Source organism: Amblyomma maculatum, chromosome 3 (assembly GCF_055883805.1).
Source record: "Amblyomma maculatum isolate TAMU_Amacu chromosome 3, ASM5588380v1, whole genome shotgun sequence".
NCBI lineage: Eukaryota > Metazoa > Arthropoda > Arachnida > Ixodida > Ixodidae > Amblyomma > Amblyomma maculatum.
Genome location: NC_139346.1, coordinates 155909471 through 155936561, shown reverse-complemented (window position 1 = coordinate 155936561; position 27091 = coordinate 155909471). Strand labels below are relative to the sequence as shown.

General features: G+C 45.8%; 1 protein-coding gene across 1 annotated transcript; it reads right to left on the bottom strand.

Annotated features, from left to right (window-relative positions):
• Nucleotides 1–3684: 3684 nt before the first annotated feature.
• LOC146196561 (uncharacterized) lies at nucleotides 3685–26754 on the bottom strand. Its single transcript, XM_084596375.1, has 5 exons — nucleotides 26553–26754; nucleotides 22968–23497; nucleotides 16342–16713; nucleotides 5163–5435; nucleotides 3685–4164 (listed from the first exon to the last, which is right to left on the bottom strand). The coding sequence occupies exons 1-5, from the start codon at nucleotides 26733–26735 to the stop codon at nucleotides 4044–4046; spliced, it is 1479 nt and encodes a 492-aa protein (XP_084452501.1). The 5' UTR covers nucleotides 26736–26754; the 3' UTR covers nucleotides 3685–4043.
• Between the last annotated feature and the right edge of the window lie 337 nt (nucleotides 26755–27091).

Genomic DNA, 27091 nt, shown 5'->3' with positions numbered 1-27091 from the left:
TGTGTGTGTGTGTGTGTGTGTGTGTGTGTGTGTGTGTGTGTGTGTGTGTGTGTGTGTGTGTGTGTGTGTGTGTGTGTGTGTGTGTGTGTGTGTGTGTGTGTGTGTGTGTGTGTGTGTGTGTGTGTGTGTGTGTGTGTGTGTGTGTGTGTGTGTGTGTGTGTGTGTGTGTGTGTGTGTGTGTGTGTGTGTGTGTGTGTGTGTGTGTGTGTGTGTGTGTGTGTGTGTGTGTGTGTGTGTGTGTGTGTGTGTGTGTGTGTGTGTGTGTGTGTGTGTGTGTGTGTGTGTGTGTGTGTGTGTGTGTGTGTGTGTGTGTGTGTGTGTGTGTGTGTGTGTGTGTGTGTGCGCGCGAGTGTATAGGGGAGGGGGGGGGGGGGTAAGCTAGACAGACTCCAGTGACTGCCGCTGCTGTTCGTGTTACGAGGGCCGTTTAGGCCTTGAGTCTAAAACTAGACAGGGCATCCTCCCGCTTATCAAACTGCGCCTTGATAAACCACTTTGTTGATAAAACTTGGCGATAAACTACCTTGATAATAAACCACCTGACAACCCAAACAGATGGAATATTTTGGAAGCTATGGCAGGTGGCGCTCTTGTCTAGCAGTGTACTGTTTACAGGGACTTTAAACGGTAGAGTGTAGGAGGTCAAATGCGTCTCCTAGCGGAAAAAGATATCTGCAGGTAAGAATCCAATTATGAACACCGCGCGTCTTTGCTTCAGTGGAGCAACCGATTAGTGATCTCCTTTTGATCGGATGTGATTGCAGATCGAACTTGCATTTTAGAGCATCTAAAGCGAAGTTTTAAGCACGTCAGTGTCTTTCCACATCATTTTCCTTTTTTTTTTTCTTTGAAACAAAATTGAAACAAAACTTACCGCCTAGGACTGAGCTGTATACATTTTATTTCTTTCCGGGTAAGAGGAACACCGTCCCAGACAAAGGCTTTTCGGCCGGCGTAGTAGAAGCCATAGAGCTATACCTCTAAAAAATAAAAATAATAAGAATGTGTTCACAGCGATTTTATGTGCATTCAATATCGAAGCACTACCCGATTGCTGCTAATTGGAGTCTCAGCCGTTCTTACAAATACTTTACTTTCTGGTAGGCGACGCAATTGTAACCTCCGGCTATGTGCCGTTTACAGTTGGGAAATGCGCATCGGTGCTGACCTCTTCCATTAGACGTACACAAGCATGTATTGGCTGCATGAGTCGCCATCGGTTTGCCAGTGCGTGCGGCGAATGGCGATGACTGTCGTCGACGGTAGGAGCTGCTGCCCTGGAATTTGAGACTGGCTGCTAGTTGCGTTCATCAAATGCTGCCGTCTCGTTGATGTCCGGCCAGTTGAAAAAAAAAGAATGGACAAGTGATCCTTATATGATACTGACCTTAAGGTATAATGTCCCATAATGCCCTAGCAAAATATAAGTTTTTGAACAATCAATTTATAGCCCATTTGCTTATTTTTTAAAGAATGGCTGTTGTTGCCATGACCACCTTCACCTTTATTACTGGCAGCAAAAGCATGAAAGATGCGTGCAATTATTGTAACTCTGTCTCACGGACATCATTTTTTCACACTTTTATAAACCCGAGGTGACTCCACTGATATGGTTTTACTTCACCAGACGGCATCTCGTAAATGTTTGCCACCAAGAATATCATCCGCTTGTGATCCAACGGCTGCTTGTTGTACGGGTATTCACTTTTTTCTGTCCCTTCTCTACAAACACAGCTTTTTAACTCGCACAAAGGCCATCAAGGCGAAACCCTTTCGGTTGGTGTTTGAAATTCAGAGGACCACTCTTGCTCGCCCGATTACAAGACTTGCAGTGGAAACAGCGTACAGCCTTTTGTCTTCTGTAATCATCTGTCTTTGTTTGTTTGGTTGGTTGGTTGGTTTGATCCAATTCGAAAAACACAGTAAACAAAAAAAAAAGTTTTCCTAGCCGCGACACTTCTTAGTAGCTAAGCTGCGCCCGGCGGAAATGTAACGAACCGGGGCGGGAAAGAAATAATGAATGAAGCCTTTATTTGAATGAAGGTATGGCTCTCGGCCGCTTTTTGGGTAATTAGGGAGTTAGGAGGGATGGGAGTGTAGCTTTGTCTTCACGATTCTTCAAGCTGAGAAAGCTAAGAAAAAAATAAAGGACATGGGTAGCGGTACAAAAGCTTATTGAATTTAAATATAGCGCACCGCTCCTATCAGCTGAGCAGCTTACACACTTTTCAGGAATTCAAGACGCTTTATGTGCCAAAGACTGGGTAGAGCGCGCGCTTTCTCCGTAGAATGCCCTGGCAGCGCCGTTGCCACCTCCGCGTCCCCACGTTCCAGACAGGAAGAGTGACGCTCCGCGCTTCTTGGCTATTTTCCTCCTCGTCGCGAAAGCGGTCAACAGACGGCTGCTTGAAGCTCTTGTACCTGGGAAGGCGTGTTCATGTATTGGGATTAGTCCTAGTTCTAGGGCTTGAAATTAGCAGTAGAGTCTGCCAAAAGTCATCAATATTGTTTCTTCACCTATGTTCTGAATTTCTGCGCAATAAAAGTCCATAACATATGTTATATAACATAACCGGTAAAAATGGGTATACAAGCGTCCCCCGGCCTGGCGCCCGGCTCTCAAAGGGGTGTGCGCTTGGAAGAGGCTTCGCAAACCCCGCTGTGCCCCTTCTGGGGTAAAATAGTTTCGAACATTCAGCCTGCAAAGGTGGTTCGAGTTACCGTGTTTCACGAGATTCAAAACTGACCCAGTTTGCATCTGTCCGAGAAATGTTCAGGGTACCAATGGCAAAGGTTAGCCGGATTCGGAAGGGTTCTTGTTTTTAAGCCCCTCCAGGTGCTTTATTCGTCCTTAGAGTCCTACCTGTCGGCGTATATTCTGCCATGTATAGACGAAGGAGCAGAGTAATTATTTTGAAGCTTACTAGCTCAACTGTGGACCAGATCTTACCCGGAAGGTAAGACAACGGGAGACCTGGTGGGCTCATTTATTTTCCCGAGTTTGGAGCGTGCCCATACTATTTCGGCATTATTCTGCCAATCTGACATGTTTCCAGTATAATTGCTTTCGGAGAGATCGTGCTATTGAAAAGTATCATTTTTTTATTCATTTATGATTGTGATAGCCGCAAGCATAACTGCCACCACTTCGGCCGTAGCTAATTTTTTCCTTCGCTCAGAAACGCGCGCGCGCGCGTGTGTGCGTGCGTGCATGTGTGTGTGTGTGTGTGTGTGTGTGTGTGTGTGTGTGTGTGTGTGTGTGTGTGTGTGTGTGTGTGTGTGTGTGTGTGTGTGTGTGTGTGTGTGTGTGTGTGTGTGTGTGTGTGTGTGTGTGTGTGTGTGTGTGTGTGTGTGTGTGTGTGTGTGTGTGTGTGTGTGTGTGTGTGTGTGTGTGTGTGTGTGTGTGTGTGTGTGTGTGTGTGTGTGTGTGTGCGTGCGTGCGTGCGTGCGTGCGTGCGTGCGTGCGTGCGTGCGTGCGTGCGTGCGTGCGTGCGTGCGTGCGTGCGTGCGTCCGTCCGTCCGTCCGTCCGTCCGTCCGTCCGTCCGGGCTCACGCACTTAGTATACAAATCATGTAGCAGATAACCAGAGCCAGTGGTTTAATAAACGGCAACTCGTCTATCTCCTTATATTGCACATCTGCTGAACAGAATACTCTCGAAATTGAGCGATACAGTTTGCGCACTTTAATTAAACTTCTATCGAGTCCAGTGTGCATTGCAGCGTAGAAAGTACGTAAAAGCAATAAAAAAAACTTCAGTTCGTACAAAGCGCTCGCGGTGGTATACAACCATTGTAAATGTACGCATTTTTTCTTCATAATGCGCAACTGGAACGACAGCGCACATATAATTACATTTACAGTTTTTCTCACTTATATTCCTGCATGAACTTTGCCGCACAGAATAAATATCACAGAACGCTGCCGTCAAGAGCGCGTCATCTAGTGTGCGCGCAGGTGACGTAGCGTCCTCTTGTAGCACATATCGTCCACAGGTATATACATAGCGGCGTTATCTATGTGTGGGGTGCCGTGTTGTTATGCTAGCCGAGCACCAGCTGAGGCTCCAGCAAGGAAGCCAAGCCTTTGTGCTCTGCCTTCCTGCGCTGGTGTGTAGCGCCGGAACCACTGCGCTGCCTCCGAGTTCCAGGACCACTGAAAATCCTGCGTGAGTGTGGTAAAGCAATGCGAATTCAACGACAGAAAAGAAAAACTCAAAATACAGGAAGCTCACAAAAAAAATTCTACAGAACGTGTCAAAATTAGAAATTTATGCAGAGATTAAAACCGCTACTTTGAGCCAATGCCAGTTTCCAGGACGTTCATAGAGTGTCGCACAAAAGCTCTAGTTAATCGTCATCTCGGCTAAACCTGCCATGTCCATTTGGGATGGGAAGTGGCGGGTTCCGAAGGCGGTGTGACAGACAGAAAGAGCGATAATACTTGCAGGCTGGCATACCGGCAGGGGTAGAAATGAAGGATAAGTATAAGACCGGCTTCAGGGACATTTTTTTTATTTTCTTTCGATGATGTACTCTCTCGTTTGGCTGACGGCGTCTATAATATTGTCTTTGTCAAAGCGCCAGCAAAAACCGCATGATACAAATAAATCCCAGGCAATTATTCGATGTGGCGCTGTAAACCTTCGTTAGCGGTATTGCTCGTACAGTTTTTCTGAAATATTTAGAGCTCAGGGAGGCTTCCTTTTGAGGAATGAAGGGAGGCTCCTTTAACGTGCCCTTAAATATTCTACCAATTCGAAAGAGCAGGTCAAACCTATTATTTTACCGACAATTTTGAACACCAGCAATAACTTACGACCCACGCTTTGTGGCACGAAAAAGCGCTGGCCTCTAAATATTTGACAGAGACCGTACATTTTGGTTTTACATTAATCGCCTTCCTATTGCGAATTTGTATTTGGTTCACCGACACTTCTACCGGTGAGTGCCAGAAAGTACACCCAACCTAGGGCGTTCCACAGGAGCCACCCTGCCTCAGAAGATTAGTCGGAAGATGCCCCTATCCGCTTTTGAGGAAGAGGGCAGAGGCTTCGCAAGAACACAGACCACCGATTTTCAGCCGGAAAGAGGACGACACTGCCAATGGAATAAAAGTGCCTCCCTGACGGATGCATGCGAACGCACGATGAGAGCGCTTACTTGCACTTGGGCCCGCCGTGATGGTGGGACACGGAATCCTTGCTGCAGTTGAAGGTATCGCCGAAAGCCGGGACGCTCCGAACCGCGAGATTTACCATGTGGCGGGGAGTGAGCCCGGGTACCCGTGTCTTGTCGCGCAACTCACCCATGGTCTCGCAGTGGTCCAAAGCGAAGTAGACGAAGAATAGGTGGTCAGCCGACAGATGTTCGAGTCCCTTGTAGCGGATGTCCATGTTCCAGATACGCCGCACGTGTAGCAGCTCCTGGAATGCCCTACGCGAAATATTGCCAGAAACGCCACACATTCGGACATGGCCACGTGAAGGTTACAGAACGATTGGCGTCGTGACCATACCAACCACCGGGTAATTGTCTGGCGATAAACGCTGATTTTTATTTATTTATTTATTTATTTATTTATTTATTTATTTATTTATTTATTTATTTATTTATTTATTTATTTATTTATTTATTTATTTATTTATTTATTTATTTATTTATTTATTTATTTATTTATTTATTTATTTATTTATTTATTTAGTACATACTGCAGACCCTTTTCAGGGTCCAAGCAGGACAGGCATATATTGTAACAAAACTCAGAAGATACAGAACACAATCAAAAGAAACATGCATAAAAATGAACAGGCAAATTTTGCGAAACTATGACAGTGCCATAACATGGTTCCAATCGGATATTGTCCGCGGGAAAAATGAATATTTAAAACAATCAGTCTTCGCAAAATACGGCGTCAATGATTGAATGTGATGATGTCGGGTATGCCGTGTGGATAAAGGGGATATGTACTGTGAAGGATCCAAAGCTAACTTATGGTTAAGTAAAGAATGAAGAAACTCAAGGCGATATTTTCCTCTTCGCGTTTCAAGTGATTCAATATTGTTAGTCGCCATGATATCAGTGGGGGAGTCGGTGATTCTAAATTTCGAATAGATAAACCTAACAGCTTTTCTTTGAACCCTTTATGTTAAGCTTAGTAAATGGGTCCCATACAACCGAAGCATACTCAAGCTTTGGCCTGATATAAGCGTTATACGTTAGCAGTTTTACGTGAGAAGGAGAATTTCTTAGTTTATGCCTCAGAAAACAGCTTTTTAAATGCAGAGGAGCATATGTTATCTATATGCGAGTTCCAGGAAAGATTGCTTGTTATTGTTACACCTAGATATTTGTAACTATTAACCTGCTTTAGTGTTGATGATCCAAGGGTATACGCATGGTTAATCGGGTTCTTTTTATGTGTTATTTGCATCGAAACTGTTTTTTCAGTGTTAAGAACCATGGAAAACTCACTGCACCAGTCAAGAACAATTTCTAGACACCGGTCAAGTTCATTTTGATCGTTAGTACACGTAATTTGACGGAATACAACACAATCATCTGCAAACAAGCGAATATGCGTTCCTGGAGTAACCACATTGACAATATCATTTATATAAATCTGAAAAAGCAAAGGTCCCAAGACGCTTCCCTGGGGCACCCCAGAGGTGACTGGGAGACAACTGGAGCTGCACCCATCGACTGAAACAAATTGCACTCTATTCGTGAGGTAATCTGCAATCCATGATATTAAAATGTCTGGAAGATTAATATTTTTTAGTTTTTGAATGAGCTTTCCGTGGTGAACTTTATCAAATGCTTTGCTAAAATCCATAAATATGGTGTCTATTTGACCATTCATATCCAGTGTTTTAGCAAAAGTATGTACTATTGTAACTAATTGTGTTATTGTAGAATAGCCCTTTCTAAACCCATGCTGACAGTCGCTTAATACGGAGTGTTCTTCAAGAAATTTGTTAATATGTTTAGCAATAATGTGTTCGAGCATTTTACAGCATGCAGAAGTTAAAGAAATAGGACGATAAATTTGTAATAATGTGCAGTCGCCTTTTTTAAAGATCGGAACAACTCGAGCAGTCTTCCATTCAACCGGAAGTTTTGATGACAAGAGAGATTTTTTAAACAACACAAAAAGAAACTTCGCAATTATTTCGGCATAGCGTCGCAAAAATACATTGGGTAAATTATCAGGACCAGAAGAAGTTTTAGGCTTCAATTCTAAAAGCAAAGCAAATACACCAGAGAGGCTAACAAAGTCCACCTCCGATACAGGAAAATATGACGCTCTTTGTACACATTGTGTACCTGCTTCAGAGAATACGCTGTGAAAAAAAAGCATTAAAATTACGTGCAATGTCAATCGGATCAGTCAGTGTATCTCCCTCCGATGTTATTTTTGAGATATGTTTCTTGCTATCACTCAGGAAGTTCCAAAATTTACTTGGGTCATTTTTAACAAAATTGGGTAACGTTGTGTTAAAGTACAAGTCCTTTGACTCACGAACCGCACGTTCAAGATTATTTTTAAGCGTTTCAATCTGACTTAACTGGCGGTTCTTTTTCTTAGATCTTTTTAGTTTTCGCTTCAGTTGAATAATCTTCCGCGTCATCCAAGGTGTGCGTTTGTGAACTTTTTTGCATTTATTTGGAAAGAAGGTATTTAGAAAGTATTGACACATTTCGACGAATCGCTCCCACAGCTTTCAGACATCATTTTCATCGAAACTGGATAAACAAGTTTCCATATGTTCAATCACTGCGGCATCATCAGCCCTAGAATAATCCTTGAAAGATCGTACGTGACTGACTTTTTTGTTGAGGGAAGGGAACTTAACTAAATCTATCGACACGCTTACCAGGTGATGGTCTGAAATGCCTGTTTCAACTGACACAGTGTCACGAAATCGGCGCCCATTTTCATCAAGTCGGCACGGCGCGAGGCCCGCGCGGCGTCGCGTGGAAAGCATGTAGAGAAAGCCCCCTTCCCCGCGCGGGAGAGCGCGTAGCTTTGTACGCGTTGCCGTCACCCTCTTTCCCATTGCCCGGGGAGGACGGTGGTTCATCGGACTGGAATACGCCAGAAAATTCCGGAATCTTCTATGGGACCTAGCCAATGACGACGCGCGGCTCGATGGGAGGAAGAGAGAGCGCTATAACCAGCGAAGCTAAGTGTGTGTGCGCGCTAGCTTTGACGCGTGCTAACAAACAGACGCGGCGCGCCCTATTTAAAGAGACCGCGCCGCTTGATGAGTCAGTCAGTCAGTTCGTCCGTGTTTTGCGACGTATTCGCCTGTGCTTCGGCTGGACTCCCGGGAATCACCCGCTGCTGGCAAGCCCACGGACTTTCAAGGGAGCGGCGCTCGTCTCGTATGGCGGCCACATCGTGACTCTTGAGGCGTCGGACTGCTACAGTGCCCGGTGAACAATTTGGTGTTTGTTTATGTACTCTCTCGTGTTTCATCTGTTGTAAAGCCTCTACGTTATTGGACACCTGTGTAATTGCATGCTTAGCGTTTGTATTCTGTGAACCTCTCGTCTATGTATTTCAAGTGATCTTGTGTATTCCTTTGTATCGTCTCTTGCTGTGCATAAATTGTGTTTTGTTTGTTACTTCTGACTCCTTCCGATCCTTTCTCTGGTTTGAACCGGCGACCGCTGGGCACCAAACGACCACCCCCTTCTGTCACCACAAGGTAGTTGAATTCCGGCTGAGCTTGCCACGCGGGTCGAGGGCATCTCCTTTGCGACCGGAACAGCTACCCCCACTCACTCAAAGGGTGTCTGGGAGTGTGCGCACCGTTAAGGGCGCATCGTTAATAATACCCCCATAATTATTAACGGGTGACACACAGTATGCATAGAATATTGACGGCTAGCAAAAACTAGGTCTAGTATAGAGGAAGATGTACCTTGTACACGAGTAGGTTGATTTACAATTTGAGCTAAATCATGAGTAAGCATGATATCAAACATAACGTCTGCACTGCTCCCAGATTTAGTACCGCCCTGGAAACGGTTCCAGCACACATCTGGCAGATTGAAGTCACCTATTAATAGTATTTTCCTATTTCGGAAATAAGACAGGTGATGCTGTAGCTTAATAAGATAGTCGGGTGTGGCATCTGGTGGCCTGTAGCAAGCGTACAGGATAAAAGAATTACCCCAGCAAGAAATTTTCATGCAAAGGCATTCAAGGTCAGGAACGTCATATACGAGGTCGCATTCTACAGAGTCTTTCAAGAGAACGGCTACGCCGCCACCCCTTGAGGTCCTATCCTTGCGAACGACTTTATAATGAGGAGGAAATACCAGGTCATCTGCTAAGTCGTCACGTAACCAAGTTTCCGTCAGGACTGATATGTGTGGGTTGAACTGCAGCAGTTTAATTTCAAGCGAGTCTTTCTTGTTTGCAACGCTGCGTGCGTTAATGTTAACTATTCTCAAGCATTTTGTACTAAATTGGCCCGTGTTACTATGGCAAAACAAGCTATCTGTGTTAGTGAAGAAAGAAGCTGAGTTAAATGAACTGCTCACTTTTTCGGTGAGCGGTTTCGCAGCTGCGAGCAACTTCGCGTCACGGGCCGATTTGCGGTGACCTCGTCGTTTTTTTTTGAACCCTCACTTTATCATTTTTTTCGCAGTCCCATACGTAAGGGATATTATTGATATATAACTTATCAAAAACCAAGGAAACCCGTTCTTTTTTATCTCGATTCAGCTTCGCGCTTTCCCATAGTTTCTTTCTTAGTTCAGGAACTTTCTTTGAAAAGTCTTCGCCAATTGAATAATCTTTTCCCTTTAGTTTCTTTCCGTTCTTGAGTATCGCAGTTTTATGTCTAAAAGCTTTATGATTACAGGACGTGTTTTGTCAATTGCCGGCTCACACTAACGGGTATTCAGTGTCAATTGACCGAAGAATGCTTCACTGTCTGCGGAAACCGCATGCAATCTCGCACTCACAAGATCAATTCATCTCCGAAACTGCGCGAATAAAACAAGGACAGAGCAAAGAGACATCATGCATGCATACTAAATAAGGCGCCATGGCGTGGGTCAAAACCGCTTAACAGTACACGCAACACGAAATAACCGGAGTTTTGGTGTAAGTCCCTATATAGACCACCTATATCAGACCATATATATATTAGACCCTATATTATCCGTTATAGACCAGCACGGCGTTTGCAAACAGTAAGACACTCTCGGCTGTGGGTGTCTGCGCCGTCGTCTTCAACGGTGCGCAGTTCACTTATCAAGCCGTTTGAGAGCAGCCTTCCAAGTAGGGTTGTCTAATTTGTTATCTACATTCTGTCTAAGCGTGTAGTAATTTGTAATCAGACTCGTCTACATTTTAACTAGCTGTCTTCCCGTGATACACCAGTAGTGAGGGAGAGGTGCCTACGACTGACCTTTATCCTCTCTCCGGACTCTATTGTTCGCACAACTGTATTTGCGAGCAAACGCATCGTCTGCATACCCAGCTACATGTGGGATGGTTCAATCGAACATATGTCGGACTACTCAAGATGTTTGGCGTCTTGGAGAAAGAGCTGACTGAAAAACGCCTAGAAGATGTGAGAAGCGTGTCTGGCGTCACAATACACATTTATTGTGATGCTTTAGAAAGGTAATAGCTTCAAAGTGATGGTAAAGTAGTTTAACGTTGTAAACCTTTCCGTGCTCATGGAGCGAAAATCTGTGCGCGGGAGTTGTGCGTGTGACCTGTGCGTCGCATCTGTGAGCTGATATATTAGTCTTCAAATAGCGGATGTGTCAGGTAGAATATTAAGAATGGAAACGATTGACGGTAAAAGGTAATGAATAAGAGTTATAGACATCGACAGAGTTAAGGGCTAATGCTAATGACTAATAATGATAATTATTAATCACGAATAATGACTTGTAATGACCGCAACTGATTGAAAATTAGTAAAAATGCTTGGCGGTGCGTGCTATAACGGCTACGATGAGTCGGCATTACTCATGACTGCTAACCACTACGAAATGACCAATATTTCAAACAACGACATGTAATGACCACAACTGAGTGGAAATGAATAAAATGACTAGGCAGAACTCATCATGACTGCTAATGACTACGAAACGACCCCTATGTGAAACGACGAATTGTAATGACCGCAACTGATTGGAAATGAGTAAAAATACTTATAAGTGTTGACTTCAATGACCAGACATGACATTACGAGTACGAAACGACCAATACGTCAAACGACGACATTAAATTACCACAGCTGACAGGAAACGAGAAAAAATTTTTAGCGATGAGTGATAATGATTACAGTGACTAACCATGACTCACCAAGACTACGAAACGACCATTATGATTTCGGAAGAGACAAACAGAAAGAGGCAGAAGATGAGGCAAACGATAAGAGGCAAATAGAAAGAGGCAAACGATAAAAGAGGCAAAGAGAAAGAGGCAAACGATAAGAGGCAAATGTTAGGAGATGAAGGATATAGCTTCCGCCATTCTCCTCTTAAGAGATATCGAAGAGACCCTCTAACTTTTTCTCAATGTATTCGCCAGCAGTTGACAAACGCGTGCCTCATAGCTTATACACTGCTAAATGGGGTAATTTCTAAATTATTTCTGTGTGTTTCATCATCATCATTTATTAATCTAGGTGCTCCTTCGGGGTTCTACATAAGAGAGGGGCAAATAAAAATGGATAATGAAATAAACGGTCAGTATAAACGAAAATCCTTGAGCGAGCTCAAATTAGAAGAAACTCAAGAAAATGGCTTAATCAGATATAGCTTAAACTGGGATGCATCACTCTGATTAGCCAGCGCAGTGGTTTTAGCAGCAGGTAGTGGCGGGGTGGTGGTAGTTGGGGATATTCTACGGGGAAGAGGGTTACATGGTCGCGAGTTATGTTGGCCTGCACATTGGCGCTGTATCTGTGACACATCCCAATGGACAACTGACCCACGTCATAAAGGAAGGTAGGAAGAAAGGAGTGAAAGTGGAAAGATAGGAAGAGATGTCGTAGTGAAGCGCTGCGGAGTAATTTCGGCCACACCACCTCGGAGGGTGGTGGTGGGGAAACTTTATAACCAGCCAAAAACAGAGAAGTTACCCTAATGGCCGCCCCGCTGGTTAAACGACGGTAGCTGTCTCTGTGTAGCGACAGCGTTGTCAGCCAGCTGGTGGAGCTTGATCTGCGGCAACGCTGTCAGCTAGCTGGAAGAGCTTGATCTGAGTCGGTGGGTCGGGGCTGAGCATTAGTGCCTCCCAGTGATACAGTCGCGCATGAAGTGTCTCGCGGGCAGGGACCGTGGGCAGTTTCATCATGTTTTAGATAGACTTCGGTATCTCAATTTTTGCATTTGTCTGAATAGAGTGCTTCCAAATATAAGATACATAATTCGAGATTTGGATAGATGTTAGCTTCAATTTAGCCCATGCTCTGGCCTGGCGTTCGGATAGCACTTTGTCTGTATGGAGAATCTGAGTCTGGCAAGCCTATAGTGCTGCATTAATTATTTCTCTATGAAAAGACAACCTGTCCCTGTCGGAGTGTATAGCTGGTGGGCTGCACGGCCCAGCTCGGCGGGACAATTCTAGTTATCAGCCTCTTTCAAGTGAGGCATGAGCAGACGTCCAGATAAGGCGAATGTGCCTTGGTGGCTGAGAATTTTCCAGAATATGCGCATGCTTACGGGGAGAATGTTCCCAATGTATAATTACCTATCGCTAGTTTTGATTAGCTGACTATGGTTTCTGCCGGATCTTTAATGCGCACTGACATCGCACAGCACGAAGGCGCCTCTTTGTATCGCCTTCATCGAAACATAGCAGCTGGCGGTCGGGGTTTCAACTCGGGAACTCTGATCGGTAGCCAGGCGTCTTACTCAGAGCCATCGTGGAGGTGTTATGACATCGCGATAAGCAGGCATAACTGCCATCAACAGATAGTTTTCAATGAGCTAACGCTCGATTTTCTTCGTCGCCTTGGCGTCGCGTAATTTAGTATTTTCGTATTGGTTTGGTTTAGTTTGGTTATGGGGTTTAACGTCTCAAAGTGTCTGAGGTTATTATAGACGCCGTAATGGAGAGCTCCGGTAATTTTGACCACATGGGGTTCTTGAAGGTGCAGTGACATCGCACAGCACACGGGCACCTGGCTTTTGGCCTCCATCGAAAAGCGGCCGCCGCGGATGTTTTTGGGTCATATTCAGCTTTCGTTAACAAGACAACCATACAGGTCCACCGTGAAATCAGATAGTTACTTGGAAAATTTGTGTGCACATGCTTTCATTTGCTTACGTTACAGACTTATGCTGGTCTAGAGGAAAAAGATCAACACCGTGTTTTCCTCTACATTATGTGCCGCTTATTGTAGTGCCCACTTAACGTTACAGCTGTGCCATAGGTCTCGGAACCAACGACTGCAACGTCTAATTGATGTACGCAACATTGATCGTCCTAAAGCTGTACATAAGCTATAAGCGTCGTCGTAGCGCAAGTAGAAATGTAAATTTGTTTATAGACAAGTAAAGGCGCTGTAAATGTTACACATTGCGCCGAACACCATGCCCATGCCGTAAGCGAAAGAGAGAAGTGCAAGTGAAAAAAGAGAGAAAGGGGCACCGTAATGGAGGGCTGCGGAACAATTTCGACCGCCTGGGGTTCTTTAACGTGCACTGACAACGTACAGCACATCGCCGGCTCCTTCTCCTTTAACTTAACCACTGGCGTTGACTCTAGACGCCTACCGGAGTTTGGTGCGTGGATCTGTAATATATGAATATTACATATGCACGCACCAAATTCTTCCCGCCCCGTGCAAAGGGCTGGGGAAAGCTAACCATCGAGCGGATGCTCCTGCTCATCAATACACTGTTGTGCCCGGATACTCTGAAACATTTTGATCCACAATTTGACGGGGCTGTGATCTCACTGTGGGGAGGTGTCTGACACCTACCACATGGTGTGGGCCTGCCAGAAAAACCCATCTTTGCCCCCTAACCCCAACCCCACCCGAGAGAACTGGGAGGCGACCCTGTCCGGCTGCTGCACCCTAGAGGCCCAAAAGGTCTTAACGCAGCGCGCCTGGGCTGCGGCAAACGCCAATGGAGTGCCTGTCTAGGCATCCCGGTGACTATACCTCTCTGTAAATATAACAATAAATGTTTTCACCACCACCACTGTTCCCTGCCCTATTCTCCTTCGTTCCCGCTACCCCGATCAGTTCCTTACATGCCTTACCTTCCACACCCTCCATTCCCAACTGCGGCGAAATCATACTGGGAGACTTCTGGCGAGCTCCACTGCTACAGACCAGTGCCGAATTATCACCGACGCCCTGAAGCGGAAGCCCTCGAAGGGTTGTCGTTTTTATGTAGACTGCCTCCTAAGTGCTGTAAGCGGGGGAGGGGGGGGGGGGGGGGGAGTATTACCCCCTCTACATATCTGGCAGTGTTTTCGCTGCCACCCCACTGACAAATTTGAGTTTCTCCTTCATCGAAACACAGCCGCTGAGGTCGGGTTCGAAACCAGGTATTTTGGTTCAGCAGCTGAGCCTCAAAACTACCGAAACTCGGTAGCGGGTCAGTAGCAGTCTGCTACCTCTCCTTACAGTTTGTTCAGCAAGCATCGAGACCCTCAGCCCGCGAATATTTAATGCGCCAGCACAAAAACAACCATGTTGTAAGAGTACGTCCGCCCACCTGAAATTCTTGTCAAGTGTCCGGCCTCCACGTTTAGCCCCATAATTGAGTACAGGTAAGATATAACTGTTGTACAGTTTCCTCTTAAGCGATACCGGTAGGCTGCTAGTCAATCTGCGAGTGCTTGCCAAATGTGCTCTATCCCAATCTTATTCTCCTAATTATTTTCTTTTCATGGTCCGAATATGCAGTTACTACCTGTCCTCAGCAGACATATTCGCTTACCACTTCCACTGTTCCCAAGGACGCGGGATCGAATCCCGGCCTCGGCGGCAGCTTTTCGGTGGAGGCGGAAAGCAAGGCGCCCGTGTGCTGTGCGATGTCAGTGCACGTTAAAGAACCCCAGGTGGTCGAAATTACCGGAGTCCTCCACTACGGCGTCTCTCATAGCCTGAGTTGCTTTGGGACGTTAAACCCCACAAACCAACCAACCAACCAACCAACTTCCAGGGTTTCGCTACCTATTGAGAACTGCTGTTCCTTCTCGAGGCTGTTGAACATTACCTTAGTCTTCTGCACATTGATTTTAAGCCTACCTTTCTGCTATTCCTGTCTAGGTCATCAATCATTATTTAAGTTCATTGACCTAGTTACTTAGCAAGGCAATATCAGCGAATCGCAGATTACTGAGGTGTTCTCCATCAACCCTTATCGCTACCTGCTTCCATTCAAAGTATATGAATACTTCTTCAAATCAAGCTGTGAATAGTACTGGGGAGATCGTGTCTCCTTGCCTAACACCTTTCTTTATAGAAATTTTGTTTCTTTCTGAAGAACTATGGTTACTGCGCAGCCACTATAGATATCTTCCGGTATACTTTCACATACGGCTCATCCACATCCTGATTTCACAGTGCCTACATGGCTGCTGATGTTTCTACTGAGTCAAATTCGTTTTCGTAATCAAGAAATGCTATGTATACGGGTTGGTTATATTCCGACGATTTTTCTATCACCTGGTCGATGGTATGAATATTATTGATAGTAGAATGCTCTTTCTGAAAACCTACTTGATCTTTTGCTTGATTGAAGTCTAAGGTTGTCCTGATTCTGTTAGCGATTACCTTAGTAAACGCCTTATATGTAACAAATAGTACCAGATTAGTCTGTTTTTGTTAAGTCCTATAGCGTCCCCGTTCTTGTGAATTAAGGTAATGTTAGCGTTCTTTCATGATTCCGGTACCGTCGATTGCACGAGGCATTGCGTAAGCAGGGTGGCCAGTGTTCCTAGCACGATACCCTCCGTCCTTCAACAAATGAGTAGTTACCTAATCCTTCCCTACTGTTTTTCTCCTTTTCATAGTTTCTGAAGCTTTTCTGAAGCCATGGTTATATCAGCTTTCATACTTTGGCGTTTTTTTAATCAAATCTATCGTCTTAGACAGCTTACCGGTATCCCCTCTAATTGTCCTACCGCCTAATTCTACAGCGCAGTGATATCTCTGAAATTATGGTTCAAATTGCTTCTAGGTGTCGTCATCCTCGCTTAGAGCTGAATATCTATATTCTGCCGAGAGGTCCTGCATCTTCGTAGAAGCTTTCAAATGTATTGTCATCATGACTACATGTAGGTGCGCAGGCCTGTAGAATCTTTAGTTTATACTGCTTATTGAGCTTAACTAATACCTGTAAGCGAACGCCAGGGCCGTAGCACGATCCAGCAGGTCCTTCTTGACGTCATTGCCGTCGAAAAGAGGCCTGTCTTCGGAGTAGGCATCCCGCGCGTCTGTCAGCAGGCATCCTTGGAGCTGCTCGACGACCTTGCTCATGACTGCGCGCGCCCCGTAATCGCGAAGGGGCGCCTCGAGCTCGTAAGGGTCATCGAAGAGCACGCGTACCAGCGCCCGGTAGAAGCGTACACCGAGCCGCGACAGGTGGAGGGCGAAAGCTGAGCTGTTCATGGGCACCGACTGGTTGAATAGCGCCGAAGGTACGACAACCACGCGGTGCGACGCATCGAACATCGCGTGCGGCTGCAGCTCTGATGTTTCGGAGTACCTGCGGCAGAGAAAAGAACGTGAATGTTTTGTCAGAGGAGACAATTGCTGAGGTTTCTATTTCAGTTATGTATAGCTATCCTAGCGCAGGAAATGTAAAGCATGTCTACGCATCAGCCTGCGCCGAACCGTTCACACACGCGACTCGATACGCACCTCATCCATGGCGAGACGCAGCAACGAGGCGCCGGCGGAGCAGTTGAACCCCATCTATACACATGGTGAATGAAGAACCCTATGTGTTCGATATTCCCGGGGGCCTTCACGACGGCATCTCTTGGCTCGAGATCAAACGGACAAATGAGTGACCTTCAGAGCTACAGTGCGAAGAGGCGCAAATTTTCGGGGCTCCCCACTATGATGACTCTCGACTCAAGGTCACATTTCCGGTGCCACGTGATCTCGGGAGTTGTAGGTTGTAGTGCGAAGAGTATAGAGCTCGCTCTAAACAACTGTGCACGCTCGATGAATTCGTGAGCCGTACTACGAGTCAACTGATGGGGATGTAGTGAAAACAAGCAGACAGAAAAGAGGAGTCTTAGTGAAAGGTCCGTGTTATTTAATATCGTTTGGCAGCGTATAGTACACGATGGTGCAATTCGCCTTTATTGATTTGCAGTCGACGCAGGTAGATGAAGCCACTATCATGTACTATACAGCCCTACACTAGCCAGCAGGTAAGCCGCTGCAGCAACATGGTCTAAGCGCCCTTGTAACGCGAAAACATTGGAGAGGGACACACTTAAGCTCGGCCTTTAAGAGGAATGAGGCGTCAGCATTAATAGCTCTCGTCCGCGGTTTCGCATGCGGATCCCCGTTCGCGTACATTTACTCTGCTCCGCTCTTAGTCACCAGCCCGTTAATTCGCACCTCTGTTATTTCACATATCTCCGCAACATACAATGCAAACTACAAAATTATGTGAGAGACTACCCGATATATATGTAAAGCTTCGTTTAGCCAAGCCGTGCGACAGTGCCTGCATGGCCTATAGGACTGACATGATTGAATCGAAATTCAAAGGTCCTGAAAGGCTCGACTACCCTAACCCTTTCATATGAATAACACGCTAGAGTAAGCAGTTACTTCCAGATCAGGCATGTCACGTAGTCGCATGATGTCGGATAAGGTCATGGCTAATCCATGAACGCGTTCCTCTCAGCTGCCAGAGCTGTGCCCGTTTTTTGCTGGCGATGCCGGATTTTCATGGGGACAGAGCCTTCAACGCTAACATGACACTCTCCTGGCTCCAAAAAGGGATATCCGCCGTTTACGTGACGCCGCGCGAAGCTGAGAATGTAAACTTGTAAACATGCACATGTCAGCGTCTTGCCCGTTAGGAAGAGCGTGGAATGGATGCATCGCTTCGCAAACTCTTATCGCGACAGAAGGAACAAATACACGGCCATGCTCTTGCTGAGCCACTACCGGTGCCTAATACGGACAGAGTACAGTTGTAGAAGACGAGAGACGATTAAATCAGGAGAAGCGCATCGCAACAACTTTCACCTGCAACCAGAGAAGCGGTGAGCACATAATACTTCGCTGACAGGTTGTAGGCGTCAAAGCGTCACAATAGGCGAAGACTCCTAGGATACCAGTCCTGAAAACCTAGCAACAGCCACTCACTACCTCTTCTGCCTCGCTAGGTGTGATATTGATGGAACCACCTAATGGCGGTGAGTGAGAGACAGCATGCGCAAAAGATTAATGTCCGTCCCAACGGATGAATGCATCCATCGCAGTTCCGAGAGACCAGAAACAGCCACTCACTACCTCTTCTCCCTCGCTATGTGTAGTATTGATGGAACCACCCAGGCGGCGGTGAGTGGGAGACACCATGCACAAAATATAGCTCGCTGGCAAGTAGCCTCCATCACAACGAATGAAGGGCTCTAGGTTCTCAATCCCGGGAAGCTAGGAACAGCCACTCACTAGTCCTTCTCCCTCGCGAAGTGTGGCATTGATGGAGCCACCGAAGCGGCGGTGAGCGCTAGACGGCATGCACAACATATAACTCACTGGTAAGTATAGTAACCTCCGTCCCAATGAATAAAGGCCTCTAGGTCCTCAGTTTCGGGAAGATAGGAACAGCCACTCACTACCTCTTATCCCTCGCTAGGTGTGGTATTGATGGAGCCACCCATGCGGCGGTGGGTGGGAGACGGGATGCACAAAGGATATCTCGCTGGCAAGTAACCTCCGTCCCAACGGATTAAGGCCTCTAGGTTCTCAATTACGGGAGGCTAGCAACAGCCACTCACTAGTCCTTCCCCCTCGCAATGTGTGGCATTGATGGAGCCACCGAATCGGCGGTGAGTGCGAGACGGCATGGGCAAAAGATACCTCGCGGCCAAGTAGCCTCCATCCCAAGGGATGAAGGCATCTATCTCAGCCCCCGGGGGGCTAGGAACCGCCGTTCCTATCCCCTTCGCTAGGTTTAGTATTGATAGAGCCACCGAAGCGGCGGTGAGCGCTAGACGGCATGCACAACAGATATAATAGCTGGCAAGTAGCCTCCGTCACAATGGACGGAGGCTACGCGCGTTCCCAGTCGCGAAAGTCTAGGAACGGTCACTCACTGCTGCCTCCCTTTCACAAGGTGAGGCATTGGTGGAGCCCCATACACTGAGTGCTTTTCACGGGAGTTCGCTGCAAGCAAGTGCTACGAGGAGGCAAAACAAAAAAATTTATTAGATGTCAAGGAAGCATCGTAAAATCACTGATACGCTAGAGTCCACCAGTGGGTCGCCCAGTTATAGTGATGCCATGCACTCTGAGAGGACTTCATATGTATGAAGAACGTGGCAGGCTTAAGCATGTATCAAATTCTTTACCTAGCGTGGTGCGGAGACACATTGGTAAATAGATGAAACTAATTTTGATCTTTTATGGTTCTTGTGAGCACGATATCGCACAAGACACGACTGTCTTGCACTTTACCTAAATACAGACATCCGCGCAGCCGTGACAGTGATTGAAACCGCGTCCTGGAGCTGACAGCAGCGTGATTGGTTAGATGGTGGACTTTGCCGACATTCGCGTGGTGCTTAGCCATTATCTTTCCACAGCGCGTCTGCCACTTGTGTCCGATTCGCCAGGTTATCGAGAAATCTCGCACATTACCAGCTAGTGAATTGGCTTATATCAACGCCTCTGGTACTCAGACATCCAACGCAGAGTAACAACATGCCCTGACTGCGGTTGGGGTATTCCGTTAGGATGCCGAGTTTGTGAATTCTTAGCAGTCGAAGCTGATTTACACGCACATGGAAGTGGGGCCACTGCTTCTTCGAGCATTCCTCTGGAGAAGCCGAATCATGTTCATTCCTTCAATGCTACTGAGGTATGACAAGAGAGAGCAAACAAGTTAGTTTTGCATTGATAACGCACTGCACCGCTCACTGATATTGGATTTGATTCTGGAGCAAATAGTCATATGTGCGCACTTCGCTGCCTGGCACGCATGGTATATCAGATTCGGTCAGCTACTCACATCTCTTACGCGGACCCAGAGATGTCAGGAGCAGGACATGGCTGTTAAGTCGTAATAGGCCCAAGCAATTAAAAGCTCGAAGTGAGAGCGGGACGTAGAGATTCATGGAGCTCATGAGCCATAGACTTGTATATTGAAGTAGATATTACAGCCATGATTCGTAGCTCAGATTCTGTTGGTGGTAAAAAAGCCGGATATTGCAAACTATTATAGCTATCAAACAAATGTTCGCCTGTGGGCCCTGACCATTCCGTCTTCAGTCAAAAACCAAAGCAGAGAAAGCTAATTTTTTACATACTTCTAAATGTGGGATTTTTGAATATTATAAACCATCTGCTCTCAGGGTGTTCGAAAAGGCAGCTCCTAAATCAACCTGTAAATGTTTACTTTGGTAAAGTAAACGTGGCCTGACATAAATGCTCATTCTGCCTGGCAATCAGCGTGGAATGAGGCTTTGCTTTATAGCATTTTTAACGCGAAAGCATTAAATGCCCTGTTCAACAGAAAATCCTGCGCCGGCGTTGGAGAAGGCTATCAATATTTATGCTATAGCATGGTTGCATTAATACCGCAGTGGAACAGACTCCACCACAGTCACGACTTAGTTAGGACATTTATTGTTCCCACCACTAGAAAGGAGAAACCCTCACAACGAATCAAATCAATGTGAGCGAAAAAGCGCTAGCATGGTGCGATAACATTTTGCTATAACGTTTTGCTGGCAAAATTAAGTTATGGCATACGAAGACAGGCACTACCTTTTATGAAATCCTACATATCGAATAGAACTGAAGTTGTTAAAATAGGTACCTTTACATCGAAGGCTAAAACTCTCCATTGTGGAGTGTCGAAGACAAGTATTCTAGGGCCTCTACTCTTTAATCTATACCTAAACGGTATCGTCACTATTAACTCTAAAGCAAAAATTATGATCTATGCAGATGGCAATAGTATTTTTTCGTCGGCAATGATATCAATCTCCTTGCTGAACAATGTAACAGTGCAATGAAATCCTTAGAGAAATGGTCGACAGCTAAATGCAATGAAGATAAAAGAAAGCAAAACAAAAGCTATTATATTCAGGCCGAAAAACAAGCACATACCTGTGCATCAAGATATTATAATAAACTCAAAGTGGACTGATTTAGTCGAGAATTTGAAATGTCTGGGTGTTACCTTTTCCGCAAACCTGCCCTGGGAAAATCATGTTAAGCATGTTCTAAACAAAGTAAGTCAAATAACTGGTGTATATGTCGTTTAAGATATATCCTTCCCACACGCATCAAACGAGTGCTTTATCATTCACTCTTTCAATCACACTTGAACTGTTATCAGTATGGGGAAACACAACATCACTAATATAGAACACTTCCACCTGTTACAGAAAAATATCTCCGACGCACACATAATGCGTCTTACACTGCTTCCACATCAACTTTCTTTATAAACTCTGGTGTAATTCCAGTTTACAACCCCTATACATATCGCTTAGGTCATAAAATAAACAGGAAATCCACAGCCATATCAACCATCTACGTAATCTATCCCAATTACAAGACAGAACTCCAAGTTGCATTACAATACTCTACGAGAATTGGTCAATACCGCCGTCAATTTCAAATTACGGGAAACAGTGCCTTAAGTACACTATACCAACATTTTTAAACTATTATAATTCAATCGGTTTTGATCTCTTCACGGCATACAATAAAGACCTACGGCAGATGTATTTGGTTTCTATGTAATATTGTCTAGCAGTGCTGTTGCTTTCTTTTGCATTTGTAACAATGAGTTTCACTGTTGTTTTCTTTACATTTTTACTAATGAATGCTCTATTTGCATATTGTTAAATCTGTATATATATATATATATATATATATATATATATATATATATATATATATGTGTGTGTGTGTGTGTGTGTGTGTGTGTGTGTGTGTGTGTGTGTGTGTGTGTGTGTGTGTGTGTGTGTGTGTGTGTGTGTGTGTGTGTGTGTGTGTGTGTGTGTGTGTGTGTGTGTGTGTGTGTGTGTGTGTGTGTGTGTGTGTGTGTGTGTGTGTGTGTGTGTGTGTGTGTGTGTGTGTGTGTGTGTGTGTGTGTGTGTGTGAAGAGTATGTATGCATATGTGATGCAGCCATTCTGTCAAAATAAGGGATTGTGGACCCGTCAAGCTGTCTAAGGACAGCCTTTTTTCTGCAATCCCCCCACCTGGACTTGACAGCAAAGAAAAGATTACATTTCATTTCAAGTGGTAGCTGTCAGTTGGCATGGCCGCGCACTGGTTACACTCAGGGATGCCTGACTTTACGTTTTGCAGGAGCTGCCAACCTAGTCCTCTCGTTTCATATGGGAAGGTGATATCAGGATCCGCATACCAGGATCCTTCAGACACGTCACCCCTAGGTCAAGCATACGCAAACACGTTCATGCGGCTTGATTAAAGCGGGGCTTTATATGTCGGGTGGTAGCCTATAGGCTACCTTGTCATATACCCTTAAAGGCGGAGCCGAAGTGTCCTTCATAATTATTTCGTCCGGCGTGACTTGGACAATAGAGTGCTCACATAGACCTCGCTCCCTACCGCGTTTCGTCCAGAAGTTACATGCTCAACGGCATTGTAGCGAAAGAGCAATTATTTTAACATACGACCTAACCGTTTCACACAGCCATGCTTTAGGAGAAATGACAAGAATGTGTCAAAAACGAAATCTAGTCTCACAACAATAGCAATACCGATTGTTAATCGCGGGTACACGCACCTCAGCGTCTTCGCGTCACCAGTGGCGATCGCGTCGATCATGAGCTTCTGTCGGAGCGAGGCCACCTCGCGGAAAAAGCTGACTGGCTCGCTCTGAGAGAGTCTGGTCGCGGCGGAAGGCACGCAGTCGCGGTCGCCGTCGAAGCCCGTTAGGCGGACGGTGGGCCGCCGCTTGAGCCGGTAGCGTACAAACAGCGCAGACAGATCGTCCATCCAGGTCAGCCCACGTAAGTTGTTCGAGAAGACTGCCACAAGCTGTGACAGCCACTGGCGAGCTGTCAGGTCTATGCCCTCGAAGCGCAGCTTCCGAAGTGCCGCCTTGGCGAAGCATCCGGGCAGGAGGAGCTCGGTGGAGCGGAGGCACAGCGTGTGCGCGTCGTCGGCGTCTCCCCTCACTCGGTGCATGACGATGTGTGAGAAGAGCGACCGGAGCCGGTATATAGGGTAGTCGGACGTGCCGGGCAGATAGGGTGCCAGCCGGATCACTGCCAGGAAGCCCATGTAGTTGAACATGTGGGATTGTTCGGCTTCCTGCACACGCCGTGAGCGTTTGACGTATAGATGGCAAGTGCGGGATGTCACAGGCTTTTAAATGCCAGCATGCTCATGGCGAGGACACGAGTTCAATCTAGGTAACTACAGAATTTGCCATCACAACATTGTGTTGGGGCGTTCCTCATTTTGATTCTACTTCGTTTGTCGCCGGTCCGTTTGATTCAGCGACCGCGAGGAATAGTACGCCGTGACGAAGAACAACCCACCAGAGCAGCCCTGATGGCTGTGTCTCACTATTATGCGCTCGAGGTGAACTCCCGCTCGTCGGAACCCTACTGCGCAGATACTGCCACGTTGTATCTGTACATAAATATGGAACGCCAGTGGTCTCGCCATTGATAACAGACCACCAACACCATAGGTGTAGTCATGTTGTGTCTGATAAGGCATTATAACGCGATGAGTAGCTCGGTGAAAGATTTCGATACTTTCGAACGATAACGCAATTCGTGCACAGTTAAACGACGAAGGTGAAGACACGAGCATTTCCTCCGTATCACTGATAAAAGCAGTGCCTCGAACTCTGGCCATGTCGTTTTCTGACAGGGTGGATTGCCCATAAGGAAAGAACAATTGAATGCAGTGTCCTCGCTTCGTGTTCTTTTCTTTTTGTAGCCGAATGCGACGCCCCTGCAGAAACTAGCCCTGGGAATTATTTTGCCTAAAACCGACCCCGCGGCTCCAACGCGACGTTTCTCTAGTAAAGAACGCGCGTGGCAAAACATCGACAACAACGAAAGCTATATGGACCCTCGTTTGTTTCCAAGCTAAGGCCACTTAACAGCTGAGGCGACCACACAGCATGTCTTCTAGGCAGCGGCCAGGGCCAGTAATCTGCGCTCCTGAACAGGCGGCTCGATTTTAATTATTCGCGAAAATATGTGCCACACTCAAGCAGCCAGAGATTCCTTCAGATGTGAAATATGTGCACTCCCCTATTAGAAATGAAGACAAACCATATTACCGTACGTGATAACGTAAAAGGCCCCATTCACGCAAAATAAAATGGCAGGCAGTAACTAACACCTGACATGGTCGCGCGATGACTGAACGGAGGGTTGCCTAACATTTGGCAGAAGCTGCCAGCTTGGGCCTCTGCTTTCATACAGGATGGTGATAACATCAGAATCAGCCAGCCATGCATTCATGTTACCCCCTAGGCCACACAGGCACGTTCAGGTGGTCTGATTAAAGCCGGCCTTTATATATTGGCTGGTAGCCTACGCTATCCCATCATGCCTTTAAAGTCGGAGTCTAAGTGTCACCCATAGTTTTGTATGTCTGATGACCATGACGGTGCATCATAGCTCCTCTCAGCACGCGTGCTGCTTATTTACAGAAAGACTGCTGAGTTTCAACAAGAATTCAGTGAACTTGTGAGTGCCATGCTGAATAAGAAAATATGCCTGTGCACATAAATCTGCTTGCAGGCAGAAATGCGAAAGCGTTGAGAGTTCTGTGTCTAGTGTCGTTATGAGTTCTTCGTTTTGTTGATTAGCATCGTGGCTTAGTTGCCGTTTGTATTGGTCAAGGCTGCTTCATCATTCCAGTCATTTGATCGTCTTTTGAAAAATCATTTCCTCGTTGAATTTGGTTCAGCACTAAATAATGCTTAGCACCATGTTTTCTTTGTAATACCCTCCTGGCATATATTCTGAGTATAATAGCCATGTGGTAATAATTTTATTATTATTGTACTGTACAATTTTATTGCGTCTGCTGAAACCCCGTGTTTTATTATATTCACATTCTGAAGCTCATACTGTAATGTGTAAAAGAGTCTGTTGTATTTTTTCAGTGCTTTTTAGATATTTACATTCTTTGTCTTCAGTCTAGCAGATTTACCTAAGTTTTACGTGTTTTTGGCAGTAATTCACTAATTATTGCTAAACGTGCTGCATATATTGTGCCACAACCACCGAATTTCCTTTAAAAGGTCCCCCATACTAATACCCCATACCTAATAAGTGCTGAACTCTTATAAAAAAATAAATTTCAACTTCAAGTTAGGAGAAAGTGAAATATTCTGGATCAAGGACCACATTTTTGGTGTGGCGAAACCGAATTTGGAAGTCAACATTGAGTTGACCATACTCAAGTTATGCTATATAGGCACCGATTTTGGCCAAATTCGGGCGAAGTGGAGCCAAACTTCGGTGTGGATAACGTACGTATGGAGGTTACCATTGAACTGGGCATTCCGAATTAGGTTGTACATCAGTCTTTGTCAAATTCTGACGAGGTAAAATTTTGTGATCCAGAAAGAGAAATCTTGAGGTGACACAAGAGCCAATAAATATTTCGCATTAAAAAACGAAAGTATGGGGCCGGCGCAGAGCGAAAGTGATCGGATGACCAAACAGGGCAGATCAAGAAACACGTCCCCAGTGCTTTGGCCATCATCCTAATACCACCCCCTATATACATATACTATGATGAGGCGGCCCAAAAGTAATAAAAAATAATATACCTCCGCCCGTGTCACTAAGTATAACGGGCTAATCACCTACTACAGTGATGTTCTGTGCTAACCCTTTGCTCTCTCAAGAAAACGCTGTTCGATCCCGGAAGTGTCAAATACTCTGCGGTTGCACTTGTCGCCGTAGCAAGAAACTAGTTTTCGTTCGTGTAAAACTTTTCACCGTCGGCCCATGGTTCAGAATAAACTGGAACTTAGAACACATGGACATCGACAAGACATTTAATGAGGACAAATAAGAACTAGTGATCTACTAAGAAGAGTGTGTAAAAACTAACCTGTAAACAACGCTCGATATTCCGATTTGAGGGACACACTAAAGAATAGCTGGAATAACGTGGCTCTTACTAGCGTTATAAACAATCAAAAATAAAAGAACCAGCTTGTTAAAAGAGGCCTCTGAGCTGCCGTTGGCTGAACTCCGCTCGTAATTATATGATGTTGAGGATATCTATAAAGAAATTAATTATTTCATTGTTGACATTTAAAGATGCTAGTTAGTTTGCTCGGGCTCACATTGCAGCCAGTAGTAACTTGAAAGAAAATCTATACCTCGACGATCTTCACGACGCCTTCGGCACTGATGTATTTGGGTGAGGCGACTAGGACGCGCCACTGGCTTGTATCTTTCCCGAAAATGTCGGTAAGGAAGGTTCGCAGACTGGGCACGAGCTGTGAAACCGTCACCACATTGGCTTCGAGACGGGCGTCTAGCGGCTCCGTGCTGAACGTCATGAAGAGGTCGATGATTTTGTCAGACTGCGCAGGGAAACAACAGTGCAGAAATTTTGAGTGGAACGTGTTCACACGACTGTTGACAAGTTCGCGATATCACGTCACTGCATCTTAAGACGTGTGTCAAAAAAATGAATGATGGTCTAGCTCTGCTATGCCTGGATATACGTTGCGAAAAGCAGTCACTACCTCGGGATCAGAAGAAGTTAATTTCTCCAGCCCCACCGGGGTGGTGCATTGGTATGACGCCCGAGTACTGTGTCGGGGTACCCGGGTTCGAACGCGACCTCGGCGGCTGCGTTTCGATGGAGACGAAACGGAGTAGCGTCCGTGTGCTGTGCGATGTCAGTGCACGT

What these genes read in the sequence shown, in the direction of transcription:
- LOC146196561 (XM_084596375.1), bottom strand. Translation starts at nt 26,735, where the DNA reads ATGACGTTCAGCACGGAGCCGCTAGACGCCCGTCTCGAAGCCAATGTG. An exon ending in GCGTCGTGAAGATCGTCGAG is followed by an intron (nt 23,498 to 26,552) that starts GTATAGATTTTC and finishes CGGCGTGTGCAG; the next exon opens with GAAGCCGAACAATCCCACAT. An exon ending in GGTGACGCGAAGACGCTGAG is followed by an intron (nt 16,714 to 22,967) that starts GTGCGTGTACCC and finishes TCTCTGCCGCAG; the next exon opens with GTACTCCGAAACATCAGAGC.